The 19,160-nt window shown below is 42.1% G+C and overlaps 1 protein-coding gene across 1 annotated transcript; it reads right to left on the bottom strand.

Moving 5' to 3' along the window:
- Window positions 1-19,016, bottom strand: sypl1 (synaptophysin-like 1). The gene is made up of 5 exons (XM_072454908.1): window positions 18,882-19,016; window positions 4,361-4,479; window positions 3,373-3,577; window positions 2,237-2,428; window positions 1-134 (listed from the first exon to the last, which is right to left on the bottom strand). The coding sequence occupies exons 1-5, from the start codon at window positions 18,951-18,953 to the stop codon at window positions 6-8; spliced, it is 717 nt and encodes a 238-aa protein (XP_072311009.1). The 5' UTR covers window positions 18,954-19,016; the 3' UTR covers window positions 1-5.
- Between the last annotated feature and the right edge of the window lie 144 nt (window positions 19,017-19,160).

The raw sequence follows: 19,160 nt of genomic DNA, 5'->3' as shown, positions 1-19,160 counted from the left end.
CGGACTTATATTGGCGCCGGGACCTGCTGGTGCCCCGGTCCAGGCTGAGAAAACCTCTGAGAGTGCCAGCGCGTCTCTTTGTAAACGAACCAGGCGTTACCAGCCCACACGAACATGTTCAAGTACCCGAAGACCTGCAACACAAAACAATGGCATTAGTTACATTTAGTTACATGCAGATATTGAACGAAGAAGGGACGTATTAACAGGCATGGCACAAAATCTTCTCTTACACCTTTTAAATCTGAATTGAAATCTTTCCCTCATTTGCAAAAAACAATACAGCACAATAAACAAAAGAGCCGATAAAATGCTGGGTGACTAAATGTCTCTAAATACATTTATCACACGAGATCAGTCAGAATAAGAATCAGAGAAGGTTTATCGCCATTAAGTCTAGGTTTAAAATGTATTTATTCAGACTTTTAACACTCTGTAGTGACATTTTATTTTTTACTATTACTCTTTTACTTATTTTATACATTTTATTTTTACTATTACTATTTTACCTATTTTTTTTATTTTTTTTTTGATTGATTGATTGATTGGGTGCAACATACGGCGATGAGCAATGATAAGACATATACCAAAAAGTGCATGCATTAAAGAAAAAAACTGTTAAATTTACTATAGGATAAACATAAAAAATAGGCTTACTAAAAAAAACAAAATAGGTTTATAGTCAGAATACTTAATTAACATTTAGTATTCAGCATAATAAAATCTCCATTGCTATAACATTTGTGGGACTTGAAAATTCTTCAGAGATGTGACGACGCAATCTCGAGTTCCAGATAACAACTTTCTTCTGGCCTAATAAATAATAAATAATAAATAATAATAATTCATGGAGATAAAGGGGAAGGTAAAACTACTGTGCAGAAGTTCAAGGGCCTTGTTAGTGTTAAAAAAGATCAGGTTCAACACGTTTTATTTTTTTAATACCACCTGGGAATGTGACAGCGCCACCTAAAGGAATGTTTGAGTTTACATATTCATCATGCATATGGAGTTTGAGGAGAAAATGTCATGTTTATAAAATGTATGTAATGTTTTATACAACATACACGTGAGCTGGAACCGAGTGAAAGAAGGTGTGTTGCTCATGGACACATTGGAATGATGTTTTCAGTGCTTGACTTGTTTATAAGAGTCCACTGGGTGAACACAACCGCTTTCACATGCCGTGCCTGGAGGAAATATTTGTATGACTCGTGACTGTGAATCATAGCGACTGAAGTTTATACCGTTATATTTTATAGTTGTATTAACCCAACTAGAATTTGTGGGACAGGAAACAGGCTCTGGGAATTCCCCCCTAAATCTCTCTCTCTTTCCATCTCTCTTTCTTTCCCTCTTCTTTCTTTCCCTCTTTCTCTCTTTCCCTCTCTCTTTCTTTCTTTCTCTTTCCCTCTTTCTTTCCATCTCTTTCTTTCTTTCCCTCTTTCTCTCTTTCCCTCTCTCTTTCTTTCTTTCTCTTTCCCTCTTTCTTTCCATCTCTTTCTTTCTTTCTCTCTTTCTCTCCCTCTTTCTCTCTTTCTTTCCCTCTTTCTCTCTTTCTTTCCCTCTCGCTTTCTTTCTTTCTTTCTTTATTTCCCTCTTTCTCTCTTTCTTCCCCCTCTCTTTATTTCTTTCTTTCTCTTTTTCTTCCCGTCTTTCTCTCTTTCTTTCCCTCTTCTTTCTTTCTTTCCCTCTTTCTCTCTTCCTTTCTCTCTTTCTTTCTTTCTCTCTTTCTTTCCCTCTTCTCTCTTTCTTTCTTTCTTTCTTTCCCTCTTTCTCTCTTTCTTTCTTTCTCTCTTTCTTTCCCTCTCTCTTTCTTTCTTTCTCTCTTTCTTTGGATCCCCATTAGCTTCCAACAAGTATTTGCTAGTCTTCGTGAGGTCCGCAAAACATATAATTCACAGTACAGACCATATACTGTGCATTATACAATTTAAAAGATGATTTACGTTGCACATTAACAATACAAAAACACAAGGTTCATGTCCACACATCAATAATAATAGTCGTCAACTTTAAATATTCCTTACCTTAAACATATGTTCTGTAGAAACAGCAGATTCATTTTCTTTTAATATAAAAAACATAATTTGATGCATGAACAGCAACAGGCTGACAGACTACGGCGCATCTCTCTGACATTAGCTCTATTCTGATGCTTTTTAGATGCTTCTGTGCAGCATTAAAACCACACTGAGTTAAACCAGCAATTACTCTGGTCCCGTTCTGCTCTTACCACAGAGAAGTTGAGACTGCGGAGGTTGGCGAACTCGGTGACAGAACAGGTGACGTTGTTCCCTCTGCACAGCGCCAAAGTGTCGCCGATGCCCTTCGAGTTCGTGGCGTCTTTTACGTTCTGCAAACCTTTAGCCCAGGCGGAAGAGCACACCAACCACAGGAAGACCAGGACCGCAGTCAGCAAGAAGTCCTGCAAAAAGTGTACGTATTATTTTCATATATACCGCATTTTCCGGACTATAAATTCCGCCGGAGTATAATCCAGCCAAACAATGCATAATAGAGAAGAAAAAGACATATATAAGTCGCATTTCAGCTACATGAGGCACAGACAGAACTGTGGTAAGTGTCTGGTATGTTAACGTAACATATTAACAGTTATTCAGATAACTATAGCATAAAGAACATGCTAACAAGTTTACCAAAGCATCAGTTTTACCCCAAATCACTAAATTCCTCTGTGTCACTTCTAAACAACTCCACAAACTCCAGAGGTAGAGGAAGTGCAGATTCTTCTTCTGCGTCGCTTAGAGCCTAGAGCGCCCTCTTGTGGTTGCCAGTGTGAAAATAACAAATAATATCACATATAAGTCGCTCTAGAGTATAAGTCGCACCCCGGAAAAACTATGAAAAAAGGTGCGACTTATAGTCCAGAAAATACGGTATATAACTTTTTTGTTTTGTTCTGAAATGCTTGGTTCACATTTACTCGGCTTTTGTTTAACGCATTGCTCCAAAAATAAGCCAAAAGAATGATCTGATATGACTGTAACTTGTGCTGAAGTAACTGAAAATACGTTTCTATTCCTAACGCCAAATATATGATCTTATTTATATATTCTGCAGGAATGGTCAGCTGTGATTGGTCATTTGAAGCGATGAAGTTTAGGAATATGATGAGGATTATGATTAAACTGGGATTATGGTTAAATTCAGGGTTTGGTTAAATTCAGGAATAACAATATAGTTGGGGAAATGGTTTGTGTTTTACAGTAATCAACATGTTATTAGCAACTTTCAAAATCTACTGCGCCGTAAAATAAACCGTCAAACATGTGACATGACGACCAGGGCTACGTCGCCACTTCCATCCCTCCGGGGCCGACTGTCTCTAAAAACACACGAGCGACTTACAAAAATGGGTCCAAAGTCGGAGTCCTTGTACACGTGCATGTATCCCAGGTAGACCAGCAGGGCGGCCATGCTGTAGAGGAAGCAGACGATGCCGGTCCCGACGAAGAACTCGGAGGCGGAGGCGGAGTCCCCCACCAGGTACGTGGCCGACACCGAGCGGTTACAGATGCTGGTGTTTGAGGGGACCAAGGGGATCTGGGACAACCTGAAGAGACGAAGAGCATTTGGTTTCATTACAGAGGATCTACTGTACCAGAACTTTGTATTTGATGTTCTGTCCTTCCAATGACTTAACCTTATAAATAAGATCTTACACGAAAATAGTTACTTTTACTTAGTACTTCTATTTGAGTAATTATATTGAAGAAACGTTACTCTTACTTGAGTACAATCTTCTGTCCCTCAGGATATTAAATGTTGACAAAAACAACATAATATTTATTATGTATATATGTTTAAATGTCAAAGGCTACGAATAAAAAATCGACAATAAACCTTTTTCAAACAAAATATTGTGGTATAATAACAAATATAAAGCTTATGAAGTGCTGTATCTATGGCCTATAATATAACAAAAATAATTCCAGAATGATTAATAATAATAAAGTCTCTTAACATACAATTTCCCAATGTAAACAATTTTAACAATTGCAAAAAGTGCTTGAAAAGTTTGAATTATACATGTTATTTCCATCTGCATCTGTGAAAATGTAAATATTAAAGACAAATCCTGGACTTAAACCAGACTTAATCAAGGATTTGCACAACCAAATTTTAACTTTAAAATACTTACAGTAATGATTTTAATCACATGAATTATTATACAATATAGATATTTGTTGACAATATGTGTGCATCATTACAACCTCTAAATGTAAAAATGATCATACATTTCAGCTACCCTGGGACAGCCTGACAGAAGCGAGGCGACCATAACACTCACACAGCAGATTCACACGATCCATAAATGATTTGTTGTGGCACTCACCTAAACGGGTAGTGAAAGTCGGCGCTGAGAGTCTCGTTCCTCCCGTCGCCGCATAAGAGCGTGATGATATTGCTTCCCGAGAAACCACCGACGCTTCCAAAAGCAAAGATGGCTGTGAGCTGTTTGGACAGACAAGAGAGGGGGCGGAGGGATGAGAAGTTAGTTTTATAAGGCAGTAAAACGCACACGAGTACACACCAGTATTTGAGAAGACACTTTATGTTTTGGAGTTTAGAGGTTTGATTTAAAACCTTTGGGATTCTGTTGAAATTCTCCCACACATTTGTACGTCAGCAAAGGTTTGAAAGCACATAAAACCTGACACCAAGAACAAAGCTGGCAACAAATGCTATAACGTCAGCAAAAAAGACCCCCAAAGGCCCAACTACTAACTATTACTACGCTAATGTTCTTCTCCAAAAACTCAGCTTTAGAAATGCAGATACAATTCATAGAGCTTTTTTAAGAACAACAGAACAAACAAAAAACAACAAACATATTATCTTAAACCCACAAACCCTGTAATTATTAAGACTTCTATCCTGGAATACATGGGATTTTTGTGTTTCTGCTCCTTGTTAGACTCAGCAGTGGTGGAAGAAGTACTCAATTTTGTTACAATTTTTTCACAGATTCAGGGCCAAACAGTACTCACAGAAAAATATTGTATAAAGACAACTGCTACCATCAGTATTTCACACAGATTTGGAAAACTATTAAGGCGTCAAGTGTTTAGTTTATTTTTTTGTTTACCATTTGCAGTTAAAAAAAACACATTGGAAAGACATGTGCAAAAAGCTCAAAGTGCACAGCAAAAAACAACACACAAACAAACAATAGACATAAGTTACAAAACACTAAAAGTACCATGAAACACTGTGAAGGTAAGCAAGCTTAAACGATGACATAATTTGAGGAAAATGAGAAAAAAAAGTGTGATTTTATATGGAATTGATTGATTTCAGCCACTTGAGGACATCCTGACGGGGGATTTTTATCATCAAAAACACCACATTTACACATTTCTCGTGTCATATTCATGTAATTACTGCTCAATCTGAGCTGTAAAACCTCGTCTCCCAGTTCATGGCATGTTTTGGAACCCGTGTAGGCTATGCACAAGTTAACAATTATTCGATTAATAAACTTGTACGGCGATTACCGTAGTTGTTTTTTATAACTATGAATCTCTTCATTGTGTTTATACATTTTTGGTTGCTCAAAGCCCGATCTTTAACAATCAAATTAACAATCTTTGGGCAAGGTGTCACTATGAACACGGTACTTGTTCTCACATTGAAGTAAAAGTAAAACGCATTCACAGTTAAAATGGCTTAAGTACAGCACAGATACCTGAAAACGTTACTTAAGTACAGTACTTTGTACTCTTTCTGTACTTTCTACACCTTTACTTCCCTCATGTCAAGTTGGAAGAAGATGAGTACTTTCAAGTCAGCCTAGTTCAGCTGTTAAAATCCCAAACAAATGACTGTGAAATGAGTTTGGGAACGCAAACACCATAATTGCTGTTTATCTGTTTGACATAAATGCTTAATTGTCATAATTTTGATCATGTGATGTCCTTGGAGGGCACGGCATGTCTCCGGTTCACGCAGGGGGAGGGGACTCTAATCTAGTTTATAACATACCATCATATTTCCCACTAGTATGTCGTTTTAAAGTTTTCACAAGCTAAGTGACCATTACTTGCAAAAATACAAAGGATCTACAGAGAATCCGTTACAGAATCCGATACACACTCCTCCCCGTTTAGTTCTGCATGGCGACATCTTTCACACATTCTTGTCTCGGTCTCATGTCTGCCCATCATCACATGCTTCGCTTAAGCCTCCCACGTCTCCACTGCATTTTTCTTCTTCTGGGGCTATTTTAGGTCGTCATTTTCATAATTATTCAACTGCATCTTGTGACAGGGTAATGATGTGAAACTCCCACTCGGTTTGTCTTTTCTCAGCCTGGGACACGTCAGACACGTCCCATTTCAGCTTCTTAAAGTGCCTCTGACAGCTCGGACGACTCATTGCACTAAGACGCAGTTGAGATAAATATATTTTGAGTTTTGCAAAAAAAATATATAAAAATGTAATGACAGAATAGCCTTTTTTTATGACAGGAGTATTTGATGACATCCCACTAGGAAATTACCCAACAAACACTGGGCAAAAACTCATCTAACGTCACCATTTTTAAAAATTTGACAAATAAAAATATATGAGAGCGACTTTATTTTGTTGTATTCATGTTGAGAGAGTGAAAAAAGTAGTTTATTTGTGTAAATTATGCATAATGTAAAAATGTAATGACAGAATAGCAATTTTTTTCAGATTTATAATGTCACTTCCTGTTTGTATTAATGTCACTTCCTGTTTGTATTTGATTACATCACACGAGGAAATTACCCAACAAACACGGTTAAAGTTCATCTAATGTCACAATTTTTTCATTTGACAAATACAAATATATGAGAACAACTTTATTTTGTTTTATACAGGTTGAGCGAGTGAAAAAAGCAGTTTCTTTTTGTAAATTATACATAATGTAAAAATGTAATGACAGAATAGCAAATTTTTTAGCTTTATGTCTTTTCCTGTTTGTATGTCAGCATTTTTTAATTTGACGAATAAACATATAAGAGCAACTTTATTTTGTTTTCTTAGAGAGTCAAAAAAGTTGTTTCTTTGTGTAAATTTTGCATACCGTAATGTAAAAATGTAATGACAGAATAGTGTTTTAGGTCACTTCCTGTTTGTAATTGATTACATCACACTAGGAAATGACCTAAGAAACACTGGAAAAAAACTCATCTAACTTCCAAATTATTTTTAGTTGACAATTAGATATATTTAAAGGTGGTATGGACGATTTTTCGGCGATTTGAGAACGCAGGCGGAAGTGCGCATGCGCACTCCCCCGTGTGGACTGATACAACACACACGTGCGTTTGTTTATTAGCGCGACGGAGCGTATCGCATCTCTCGTCTCCCGTAGATTTCTGTCCACTTCTGCGTCAGCTCGAACTGTCTTTCTTCGTCTTCATTTTGCCCCATACACTGAGGGAACTATATTATGATAGATCCATGCGCTTAGGCACGCGGAAACGTGGGGACGAGTCTAACGCGGCTGCAGGTGAGCGGTAGGTGCGTTTTATGATTGATACGTGGCAGGACAAATGATTTATCCACGCCACGAGTAAAATATGATAAAAAAATTCATGCTTAGAGAGTCAAAAAAAGTAGTTTCTTTGACTGGTATGTGTATCCTACTGTGATGTCACTTCCTGTCATTTCCCACACATTTCCCACAGATTTTTCAACGTTTTCTCCAAGAATGCATACTCGATTGGTGTAAAACTATAATCTATATGTACAACAAGCATAAATACACAAAATAAAGTCATACGCCCTTTGAATCCTGACACATCAGCGTTACCACATTTACAGTACAGCACTGAAAAAGCTTACTATAGCAGGAGTCTAGCCGTTACACGGACGCCACAAAAGCCACAGGGACACACACAGCTCCAGGCCTCTTCCAGATGTTCGGCCAGATGTGACTTCCTGTTCTTTTGAGCCACGCACCACTTCTCTTTCATTCATGTTTCCGTCTCATTACCGAGGAAATCCCCTGGTACACTGCTCATACAGGTACACTGCACTTATAGGTACACTGCACATAGAGGTACACTGCACTTATAGGTACACTGCACATAGAGGTACACTGCACCTATAGGTACACTGCACATAGAGGTACACTGCACCTATAGGTACACTGCACATAGAGGTACACTGCACATAGAGGTACACTGCACATGAGGTACACTGCACATAGAGGTACACTGCACCTATAGGTACACTGCACATAGAGGTACACTGCACCTATAGGTACACTGCACATAGAGGTACACTGCACATAGAGGTACACTGCACATGAGGTACACTGCACATAGAGGTACACTGCACATAGAGGTACACTGCACATGAGGTACACTGTACATGAGGTACACTGCACATAGAGGTACACTGCACATAGAGGTACACTGCACATAGAGGTACACTGCACATGAGGTACACTGTACATGAGGTACACTGCACATAGAGGTACACTGCACATAGAGGTACACTGCACATGAGGTACACTGTACATGAGGTACACTGCACATAGAGGTACACTGCACACAGAGGTACACTGCACATGAGGTACACTGCACATGAGGTACACTGTACATGAGGTACACTGCACATAGAGGTACACTGCACATGAGGTACACTGCACATGAGGTACACTGCACATGAGGTACACTGCACATGAGGTACACTGCACATGAGGTACACTGCACATAGAGGTACACTGCACATGAGGTACACTGCACATGAGGTACACTGCACATAGAGGTACACTGTACATTAGGTACACTGCACATAGAGGTACACTGCACATGAGGTACACTGCACATAGAGGTACACTGCACATGAGGTACACTGCACATGAGGTACACTGCACATAGAGGTACACTGCACATGAGGTACACTGCACATAGAGGTACACTGCACACAGAGGTACACTGCACATGAGGTACACTGCACATGAGGTACACTGCACATGAGGTACACTGTACATGAGGTACACTGCACATAGAGGTACACTGCACATGAGGTACACTGCACATGAGGTACACTGCACATAGAGGTACACTGCACATGAGGTACACTGCACATGAGGTACACTGCACATGAGGTACACTGCACATGAGGTACACTGCACATAGAGGTACACTGCACACAGAGGTACACTGCACATGAGGTACACTGTACATGAGGTACACTGCACATGAGGTACACTGCACATAGAGGTACACTGCACATGAGGTACACTGCACATGAGGTACACTGCACATGAGGTACACTGCACATAGAGGTACACTGCACACAGAGGTACACTGCACATGAGGTACACTGTACATGAGGTACACTGTACATGAGGTACGCTGCACAAAGAGGTACACTGCACATAGAGGTACACTGCACATGAGGTACACTGCACATGAGGTACACTGCACATGAGGTACACTGCACATGAGGTACACTGTACATGAGGTACACTGCACATAGAGGTACACTGCACACAGAGGTACACTGCACATGAGGTACACTGCACATGAGGTACACTGCACATAGAGGTACACTGCACATGAGGTACACTGCACATGAGGTACACTGCACATGAGGTACACTGCACATGAGGTACACTGCACATGAGGTACACTGCACATAGAGGTACACTGCACATGAGGTACACTGCACATGAGGTACACTGCACATGAGGTACACTGCACATAGAGGTACACTGCACATGAGGTACACTGCACATGAGGTACACTGCACATGAGGTACACTGCACATAGAGGTACACTGCACATAGAGGTACACTGCACAGAGGTGCACTGCACACAGAGGTACACTGCACATAGAGGCACTAGAGGTACACTCCACATAGAGGTACGCTGCACATAGAAGTACACTGCATCTATAGTTTATCGTAGAAAATGCTACAAAAAGCGTTGATTAAAAAGGAAAATTATTATGTTAAAACAGTCTAATAAGGGTATAATGTGATATTTCTGCCCTTTTGTGGTCCATGTTACATATTTGTCTGATCATGAAACATAAACTGTCATGTTTAAAGACATATTTAAACACATTTCTGTTGGATTGATATAAAATCGTTATCGTTATTGTTATCAGGAAACTCCAAAAACTATTGAGATATACATTTTCGTCAGTATCGCACACGCATACCTCTGAGTAGTATTTCATTTATTAGGTATGTACTGTACACTTCTCATATAATTTGCTTACTTTTCATCTAAAGTGCCAGAAAAAGACAGAAAAAGAAAACAATATGAAGTTCCAAACTGGAAGACGATCAAGATTTCAATGCAACTGGCTCCAAGCGATGTCATTGTTGTGCCTAGAATGTTTCGCAGTCTGGCATTAAACGCATCAAGTAGCGAGCGACACATCTCACACTCGTTTCTTCTCAAAATTATAGGACGAAACATGGAAAAGAAACTCATTTACAATCGAGTAATTCCGCATCTCTCGTGTAAAAGCTCTTCCGCAGCATCTTGTACCGATAACAGTGCTGATCGGACAGCCAAGCTACAGGTCAGATCTGCGAGAGGCGACGCTCTTTGTAGCAAGATTGCACGTTGTTCAAGGCCGTGTTTTAAGCCAAAAAATGAGCACCGTAATGCATCAAAATCAATAAGCGTCCATCGTTTTTCTCCTCTCATGAGCACACAGGTATAATTTGCCAGTCAGTTTTGTTTTGATCGTAATAATTCATTGTCATTTATTGCCATTGTCATGTGTGTTAGACCTACTTTTTAAAGGAGAAATATGAGGCTCTTTTTCTCAGTTACTTAATATTGAACGATCGCATGAGCAGATCATCATTTTACATTTTGTACATTAAAAACTGCAATACTGGTCCAAAAAACGGCTTAGTAACAGAAACAAGTTCGTTGACTTCCTGTTCGAAACGGCAGAACTGATAAGCCCCGCCTCTTCATCGTGACATTTCTCCGTAACAAGCAGAAGTCATTGATATGTTTTTATTTTTGAAAAGTGTAACATTTTAAAACCTTAGAGTCTTAATTTAATTTTAATTACAACTATATACAGAGCGGTGGGTGGGGACAGGGGGTATGTGAAATCCGGAATTTTCTGAGCCCTCGAGCCTCAGTTGCAGTACAATACAGGATCACTCAAACATACAGGAATCAATCGAAACAAAACTCTAAGTAAGCTAATGATGAGGAAAACACCATCGCAACAAGGTTAAAACCACATTAAAGTAGATTTTTGCATAATATATAATCCCTTTAAAGTTTTCGACCTCTTGGTACATGTAGGTCACACGCCTTTGAGCGCTGTGGGTGTATTACGAGGTCACTGAGTCCAGCTAAACAGTGGCTAAAGCCCAATGAGTGACCAGAGACGGCTGGTTTCATACTTTTTACTCTGCATCCTCCCTTCTTAGGTCACGCAAACACACGTTGACATGTTCACTTGATAAACAGAGGAAACCTTCGCCGTCAAAGGCCCGACATTACATACCAGCCCATCCTCTCTTTTTCCTGTTTAGCACTGGACAGTGGCAGATGCTATCACTGAAGGCACTTATCAGCCATGATCATGCTCGTTTTGAAGGCACAAACACAATATTACGGATTTAATATAGCGACAGACAGTAAATATCAATCGTGCATAGTAAGGGGTGTAGTTGGCTAAAAAAATACACTTTATCGGTTAAAGACATGCCCCACTGGTTGATTTGTCGACTAAAAGAGACAGCGCGGTGAGTATCTGACCACGTATCTGACGCAAACTGCACTTACAAGACCGCAGAACACAAGATATCGTGTACATTTCTACAGGAAACGATGTATTTGTATGTACAAAAAGGCAGTTTGAACTCATGATTCACTGGAAGCCTTCTCCTTTCCGGTGTTACTGGTAGTAGCTGCTGAGTTTGAGTTTTAAATGGTAACGTTTTGGTGGTGGTTGGAAGGGCCCAAGGAGCAGATTGACAGCTACACTTTTATACGTTTATACCCCACACACTTATAATGTACTTATACTTATATGGTGTCACTAAATTTGGTGATAGAGTATCGATATTGTGGGCTGCTGCATCACAATATCGTAATTTTTTGGTATAATTTTGTTGGTTGTTGAAAGACAGGAAACTTGTTTATGCATAATATTTGACATATTTGATGTTTTTAATATGTAGTTAATTTTGAGTTTGTGCAGGTCGTGTGGTATAACATAGAAAAATGCTGTTAAAATGTATTGGGTTCTTTAAAAAAATTGTGAATATATCACATATCGCAAAATCCTGATGTTTGGAGGAGTGAAGGGGTGAAGGAGTGAAGGAATGAAGGGGTGAAGGAGTGAAGGAGTGAAGGGGTGAGGGAGTGAAGGAGTGAAGGGGTGAAGGGGTGAAGGAGTGAAGGAGTGAAGGAGTGAAGAGGTGAAGGAATGAAGGAATGAAGGAGTGAAGAAGTGAAGGGGTGAAGGAATGAAGGGGTGAGGGAGTGAAGGAGTGAAGGAGTGAAGGAGTGAAGGAGTGAAGGGGTGAAGGAATGAAGGAGTGAAGAAGTGAAGGGGTGAAGGAGTGAAGGAGTGAGGGGGTGAAGGAATGAAGGAGTGAAGAAGTGAAGGGGTGAGGGAGTGAAGGAGAGAAGGGGTGAAGGGGTGAAGGAGTGAAGGAGTGAAGGAGTGAAGGGGTGAAGGAATGAAGGAGTGAAGAAGTGAAGGGGTGAAGGAGTGAAGGAGTGAAGGGGTGAGGGAGTGAAGGAGTGAAGGGGTGAAGGAATGAAGGAGTGAAGAAGTGAAGGGGTGAAGGAGTGAAGGAGTGAGGGGGTGAAGGAATGAAGGAGTGAAGAAGTGAAGGGGTGAGGGAGTGAAGGAGTGAAGGGGTGAAGGGGTGAAGGAGTGAAGGAGTGAAGGAGTGAAGGGGTGAAGGAATGAAGGAGTGAAGAAGTGAAGGGGTGAAGGAGTGAAGGAGTGAAGGGGTGAAGGAATGAAGGAGTGAAGGAGTGAAGGGGTGAGGGAGTGAAGGGGTGAGGGAGTGAAGGAGTGAAGGGGTGAAGGGGTGAAGGAGTGAAGGGGTGAGGGAGTGAAGGAGTGAAGGGGTGAAGGGGTGAAGGAGTGAAGGAGTGAAGGGGTGAAGGGGTGAAGGAATGAAGGAGAGAAGAAGTGAAGGAGTGAAGGAGTGAAGGGGTGAAGGAATGAAGGAGTAAAGGGGTGAAGGAATGAAGGAGTGAAGAAGTGAAGGGGTGAAGGAGTGAAGGGGTGAAGGGGTGAAGGAGTGAAGGAGTGAAGGAGTGAAGGGGTGAAGGAATGAAGGAGTGAAGAAGTGAAGGGGTGAAGGAGTGAATGAAGAAGTGAAGGGGTGAAGGAATGAAGGAGTGAAGGGGTGAAGGAATGAAGGAGTGAAGAAGTGAAGGGGTGAAGGAGTGAAGGGGTGAAGGGGTGAAGGAATGAAGGAGTGAAGGGGTGAAGGAATGAAGGAGTGAAGAAGTGAAGGGGTGAAGGAGTGAAGGGGTGAAGGAATGAAGGAGTGAAGAAGTGAAGGGGTGAAGGGGTGAAGGAGTGAAGGAGTGAAGAAGTGAAGGGGTGAAGTGGTGAAGAGGTGAAGGAGTGAAGGGGTGAATGAGTGAAGAAGTGAAGGAGTGAAGAAGTGAAGGGGTGAAGGGGTGAAGGAGTGAAGAGGTGAAGGAGTGAAGGGGAGAAGGAGTGAAGGGGAGAAGGGGTGAAGGGGTGAATGAGTGAAGAAGTGAAGGAGTGAAGGGGAGAAGGGGTGAAGGAATGAAGGGGTGAAGGAGTGAAGGAGTGAAGAAGTGAAGGAGTGAAGGAGTGAAGGAGTGAGGGGGTGAAGGAGTGAAGGGGCGAAGGGGTGAAGGGGTGAAGGGGTGAAGGAGTGAAGGAGTGAAGAAGTGAAGGAGTGAAGGGGTGAAGGGGTGAAGGAGTGAAGGGGTGAAGAAGTGAAGGGGTGAAGGGGTGAAGGAGTGAAGGAGTGAAGGGGTGAAGGGGAGAAGGAGTGAAGGAATGAAGGGGTGAAGGAGTGAAGGAGTGAAGAAGTGAAGGAGTGAAGGGGAGAAGGGGTGAAGGAGTGAAGGAATGAAGGGGTGAAGGAGTGAAGGAGTGAAGGAGTGAAGGGGAGAAGGGGTGAAGGGGTGAAGGAGTGAAGGAGTGAAGGGGTGGAGGAGTGAAGGGGTGAAGGGGTGAAGGAGTGAAGGAGTGAAGGAGTGAAGGAGTGAAGGGGTGAAGGGATTGTAGCTTTGGCTTGTTGAGCAGAAAAGCAGCCGTGTCTCCATTAGTCTGCCCCAAGACATCTGTGGCTTTCCGGTAGCAACACAAAATGGGATGGAACGGAAAGTTAAGGAAAGAATAAGAAGCATGTGGTATTGATGTTTAAATTATGTTTATTTGTATTTATGTTTGCTCTCTGGTCTAGTTCTATGGCAATTGTGTTAAAAATTGAAAAAATGAAATGAATAGCTAGCTGCGGTAGCGGCGATGATGGCTCTCGCCACACGCGCGACCGCCTTCCCGTGCGACTGTGTTTTGTTGTTGTTGTTGTTGTTGTTGTTGTTGTTGTTTTATGGCGGTTGGCATCCAATTGTTGCATTACCGCCAGACTTTATTCCTCAGACTTTTCGTAGTCCTCAGACTGTCGTAGTCCGTAAAAGTACTCCTTCCATTGCTTTGGTGTTACAAAGCCCATGAGGTCATGATATGTCTTTGTGACTAGAATAGTTGTTGTTGTTTCAGAGACCAACCTAGTCTCCGGTCTGGAGAGACGGGAGATGGCGGAGGAGAGTGGATCGGTGGTCGAAGACGTTCTGGACAGCGTGGAGGAGCAGCCTTTTCCGGCTGCACGTGCCCGGAAACGTAAAAAGTCCCTTAGCTCGTCCGAGGGTTCTGGGAATGAGCAGCAGGATGAGGCTGAAGCTATTGATATCCGGAGTGAGAGCAGAGACTGTAAGGTGATCATAAAGCTTGCACAGGATAGTGCATCATTTAAGGAGTGGAATTCAGTGGCATTGTCAAAGAGCCTAACTGTAGCTGTGGGAGTGATCAAGAGTGCGAGTGTCCTTAGAGATGGCTCGCTGCTGGTCGTGTGCAAGGACGCGGCTTAGCAACGGAAGGCGATTGGGACTAAACGTCTGGGTGGAAAGGACATTCTTGTGTCTGATGCTGAAAGAAACACGGTCAGAGGAGTTATCGTAGGCGTCCCTACGGCGACGTCTGTGGATGAAGTTAAGGAGAATTTGACTGGAGCTACGGTGGTGGACGCTAGGCGGTTGAAGGTGACCCGGGTATCTGGGGTAAGATGTGACAGCTTGTCGGTAATGGTAACACTTGAAGGGAGGTGCCTGCCTAGTAAGGTGTTCATTGGGTTCATGTGCCATGACGTTAGGCCATATGTTCCACCGCCCCTGCGTTGCTTTAAGTGCCAGCGCTTTGGGCATATTGCAGCGGTCTGTAGAGGGAGGCAAAGATGTGGTAAATGTGCAGGAGATCACAAGTATGGGAAGTGTGACGTGGGAGCAAAACTGAAGTGCTGTAACTGTGGGGAAGAACATAGCTCTGCCTACGGGGGATGCAGGTTTAGCAAAAGAGCTGCTGAGGAGCATAAAATAAAGGTCTCTCAAGGTATATCCTATGCTGCTCAGACTCAAAGCAGAACTGAAAGGATCAGGATCATTGCTAAAGCTGCAGGGAGATTCCTTGGAACAAAGGAGCTTGATTGGGCAGATATAGAAAACAGGCTAAAGGCACTAAATGGGAGTCGGAGTGATGGGGGTCTGCTTTTGGGGAGTCAGAGTGATCAGAGTGACGAGATGGGGGTGGGGGTGGTCTCCTGTCCTCGTCCAGTCTCGTAGACGCACAGCTACCAAGCAGCGACATCAGTGGAAATATTAAAGCCTATAGAATGAAGCCTAAAGAATAAAGCTGTACGGTGGAAGCACCGAACGTCAAAGAAGGAGAGGAAGATGAAGAAGAGTCTCCCTGGAATAAAGCTGTCACATCTTACCCCAGACCGGGTCACCTTCAACCGCCTAGCGTCCACCACCGTAGCTCCAGTCAAATTCTCCTTAACTTCATCCACAGACGTCGCCGTAGGGACACCTACGATAACTCCTCTGACCGTGTTTCTTTCAGCATCAGACACAAGAATGTCCTTTCCACCCAGATGTTTAGTTCCAATCGCCTTCCGTTGCTGAGCCGCGTCCTTGCACACGACCAGCAGCGAGCCATCTCTAAGGACACTCGCACTCTTGATCACTCCCACAGCTACAGTTAGGCTCTTTGACAATGCCACTGAATTCCACTCCTTAAAGGATGCACTATCCTGCGCAAGCTTTATGATCACCTTACAGTCTCTGCTCTCACTCCGGATATCAATAGCTTCAGCCTCATCCTGCTGCTCATTCCCAGAACCCTCGGACGAGCTAAGGGACTTTTTACGTTTCCGGGCACGTGCAGCCGGAAAAGGCTGCTCCTCCACGCCGTCCAGAACGTCTTCGACCACCGATCCACCTGTTTTGATCGCGATTGCCCCGACACTGCATTCTTCTTAGACTTTATTCTTTAGACTTTGTTCTTTAGACTTTATTCTTTAGACTTTATTCTTTAGACTTTATTCTTTAAACCCCCTCCTCCCTGTATCTCGGTCACCTAGCAACAGAGACCCGCCGCTAATGCTGATGCTAACACTAATGCTAAGACAAGACCACAGCACGAGAGGTTCCATCAAAATAAGAGGAAGAGGAAGTGAAGGCATTCATTGCGCCCCTGCTGGCCAATTGTGAAAATACACAATATCTGCAATGCACTTTTTTCATGGCGTCTCGAGGAGAATAAAAACCATGAGTTTCAAACAAATCAGACAATGTTGAGTTTTTCACACAATAGGCAGGGGGCACTGTGGAGTAAATTTGTTACATGGTTATTTATTTCCAATCAGATCATAAAAACACATTAGTCGAATCAACGTGGCGGTGCCACTTTGATTCGACATGGCTGACTTCCTGTTTATCATAGAGCGATGCTGCCAGGTGCGTTTTACTCGTCAGAGGTCAAAGGTAGCTCGATCACTGTCCCAAGTTTCATGTGCCTAGGCCAAAGATTAAGCGTTTCATGTTTTTTTTTTTTAACTAGTTGCGACGGGCGTTCTCGCAACCTCCATTTTATTTGCGTTCGGGCCGAGCCAATCGCGTCTGTGTCCCCATGTGTGACCTATGTCCCCATGTGTGACCTATGTCCCAATGTGTGACCTATGTCCCCATGTGTGACCTATGTCCCAATGTGTGACCTATGTCCCCATGTCCCCATGTGTGACCTATGTCCCCATGTGTGACCTATGTCCCCATGTGTGACCTATGTCCCAATGTGTGACCTATGTCCCCATGTCCCCATGTGTGACCTATGTCCCCATGTGTGACCTATGTCCCCATGTCCCCATGTGTGACCTATGTCCCCATGTCCCCATGTGTGACCTATGTCCCCATGTGTGACCTATGTCTCCATGTCCTCATGTGTGACCTATGTCCCCATGTGTGACCTATGTCCCCATGTCCCCATGTGTGACCTATGTCCCCATGTCCCCATGTGTGACCTATGTCTCCATGTCCTCATGTGTGACCTATGTCCCCATGTGTGACCTATGTCCCCATGTCCCCATGTGTGACCTATGTCCCCATGTCCCCATGTGTGACCTATGTCCCCATGTGTGACCTATGTCCCCATGTCCTCATGTGTGACCTATGTCCCCATGTGTGACATTCATCAATGTTAGAGGGTCAAAAATGCCAGAGTTGTGGGAAAATGACCATGTGGTCTACTTCCAAGAAAGAAATGAGTGAATTACAATTATTGAATCAAAAACTCATGAGCAGGAATTGATTTAAAAAAAAAAAAGGTTTAAAGAAAAAAAATTAATTCAAATTTAAAATAAATATAAAAAATATAAATAAAAAATAAGCATGTGGTCTACTTCTAAAATAAATAAAATATAAATAAAAAATAAGCATGTGGTCTACTTCTAAAATAAATAAAATATAAATAAAACATAAGCATGTGGTCTACTTCTAAAATAAATAAAATATAAATAAAACATAAGCATGTGGTCTACTTCTAAAATAAATAAAATATAAATAAAAAATAAGCATGTGGTCTACTTCTAAAATAAATCAAAATAAAAAATAAGCATGAGGTTTACTTCTAAACTTACTTCCAAGTAGACCACATGCTTATACATTACATATCACACACACACACACACACACACACAGCCTTGTCCCAGCAGAGTCAGATGATCGGTGTTTAGCGCGCCTCTAAAACCTTATAAGTCCATTGTGAAAATAGAACAGAAGAAAAGTGACCCAGTTATGACCAGCACATGAATCATTACTGGCCCCGCGGCTGGAGGAATGTGCAGCGTTATTATGTAAATGCATGTATGAGTAACCAACATGTTGCACGGTTATTTGGGGGTAAATAATTGTTGAGGAAAGATAATGTCTAACATGTGTCCTTGGAAGGGCAGGCATGTGGCACTCTGAAGAGCTGCAAAACTGTTTTAAATTCTATGGCTTCCTGCAGGTATCATTTTCAATTTGGCTCCATCACAAAACTGGATATTGTAACTTAAGCACAAGGGCTCCAGGCAAATAACTCTCCCAAAAGCAGAAAAGTGAGTCTAAAGGCAATTTGCTTAAGAAAAGTCAAGAAAGCTCTGATCTTTTTGCGTCAAATAAACAAGTTACGCACGCATTACGCATATTTGGTTTATGCTTCTGGTGGTTGTTTTGAGCCGCTGTTAATTTAATTCTCATTTATCTTTTGTGCAAAAAAAAAAAAGAGACCGCGCCTCCCCAAAGACGCGCAAAGTCCGTGTTGCGATTAAAAGGAGAATAACTCACCCATTCCACAACTTTGACGAAACCTAACGGTTCCTTTAGCGGCGATAAATTCAGTCTAAATCCAGACATCATGATTAAAGCAGTGAGTTCAGCTCTTGATCCGGCGGCTGAGCTGTGGATGTGGGTCCCGCAGAGGGAAAGTGGGAGTTGTTTCACACAATGACGTGGTGACTTTCCACACTGCTGAAAAAAAAGAAAAAGAAAGAATAAAGACGCTATAACTAAACATGCATTTGACGCGATGCATAAACCCTCCACTTTCACGCACCATAAGAGACA

This window comes from Eucyclogobius newberryi, unplaced genomic scaffold, assembly GCF_026437365.1.
Source record: "Eucyclogobius newberryi isolate DKJ021-1_F unplaced genomic scaffold, fEucNew1.0.hap1 SCAF_2, whole genome shotgun sequence".
NCBI lineage: Eukaryota > Metazoa > Chordata > Actinopteri > Gobiiformes > Gobiidae > Eucyclogobius > Eucyclogobius newberryi.
This window is presented reverse-complemented; position numbering and strand designations above follow the sequence as displayed.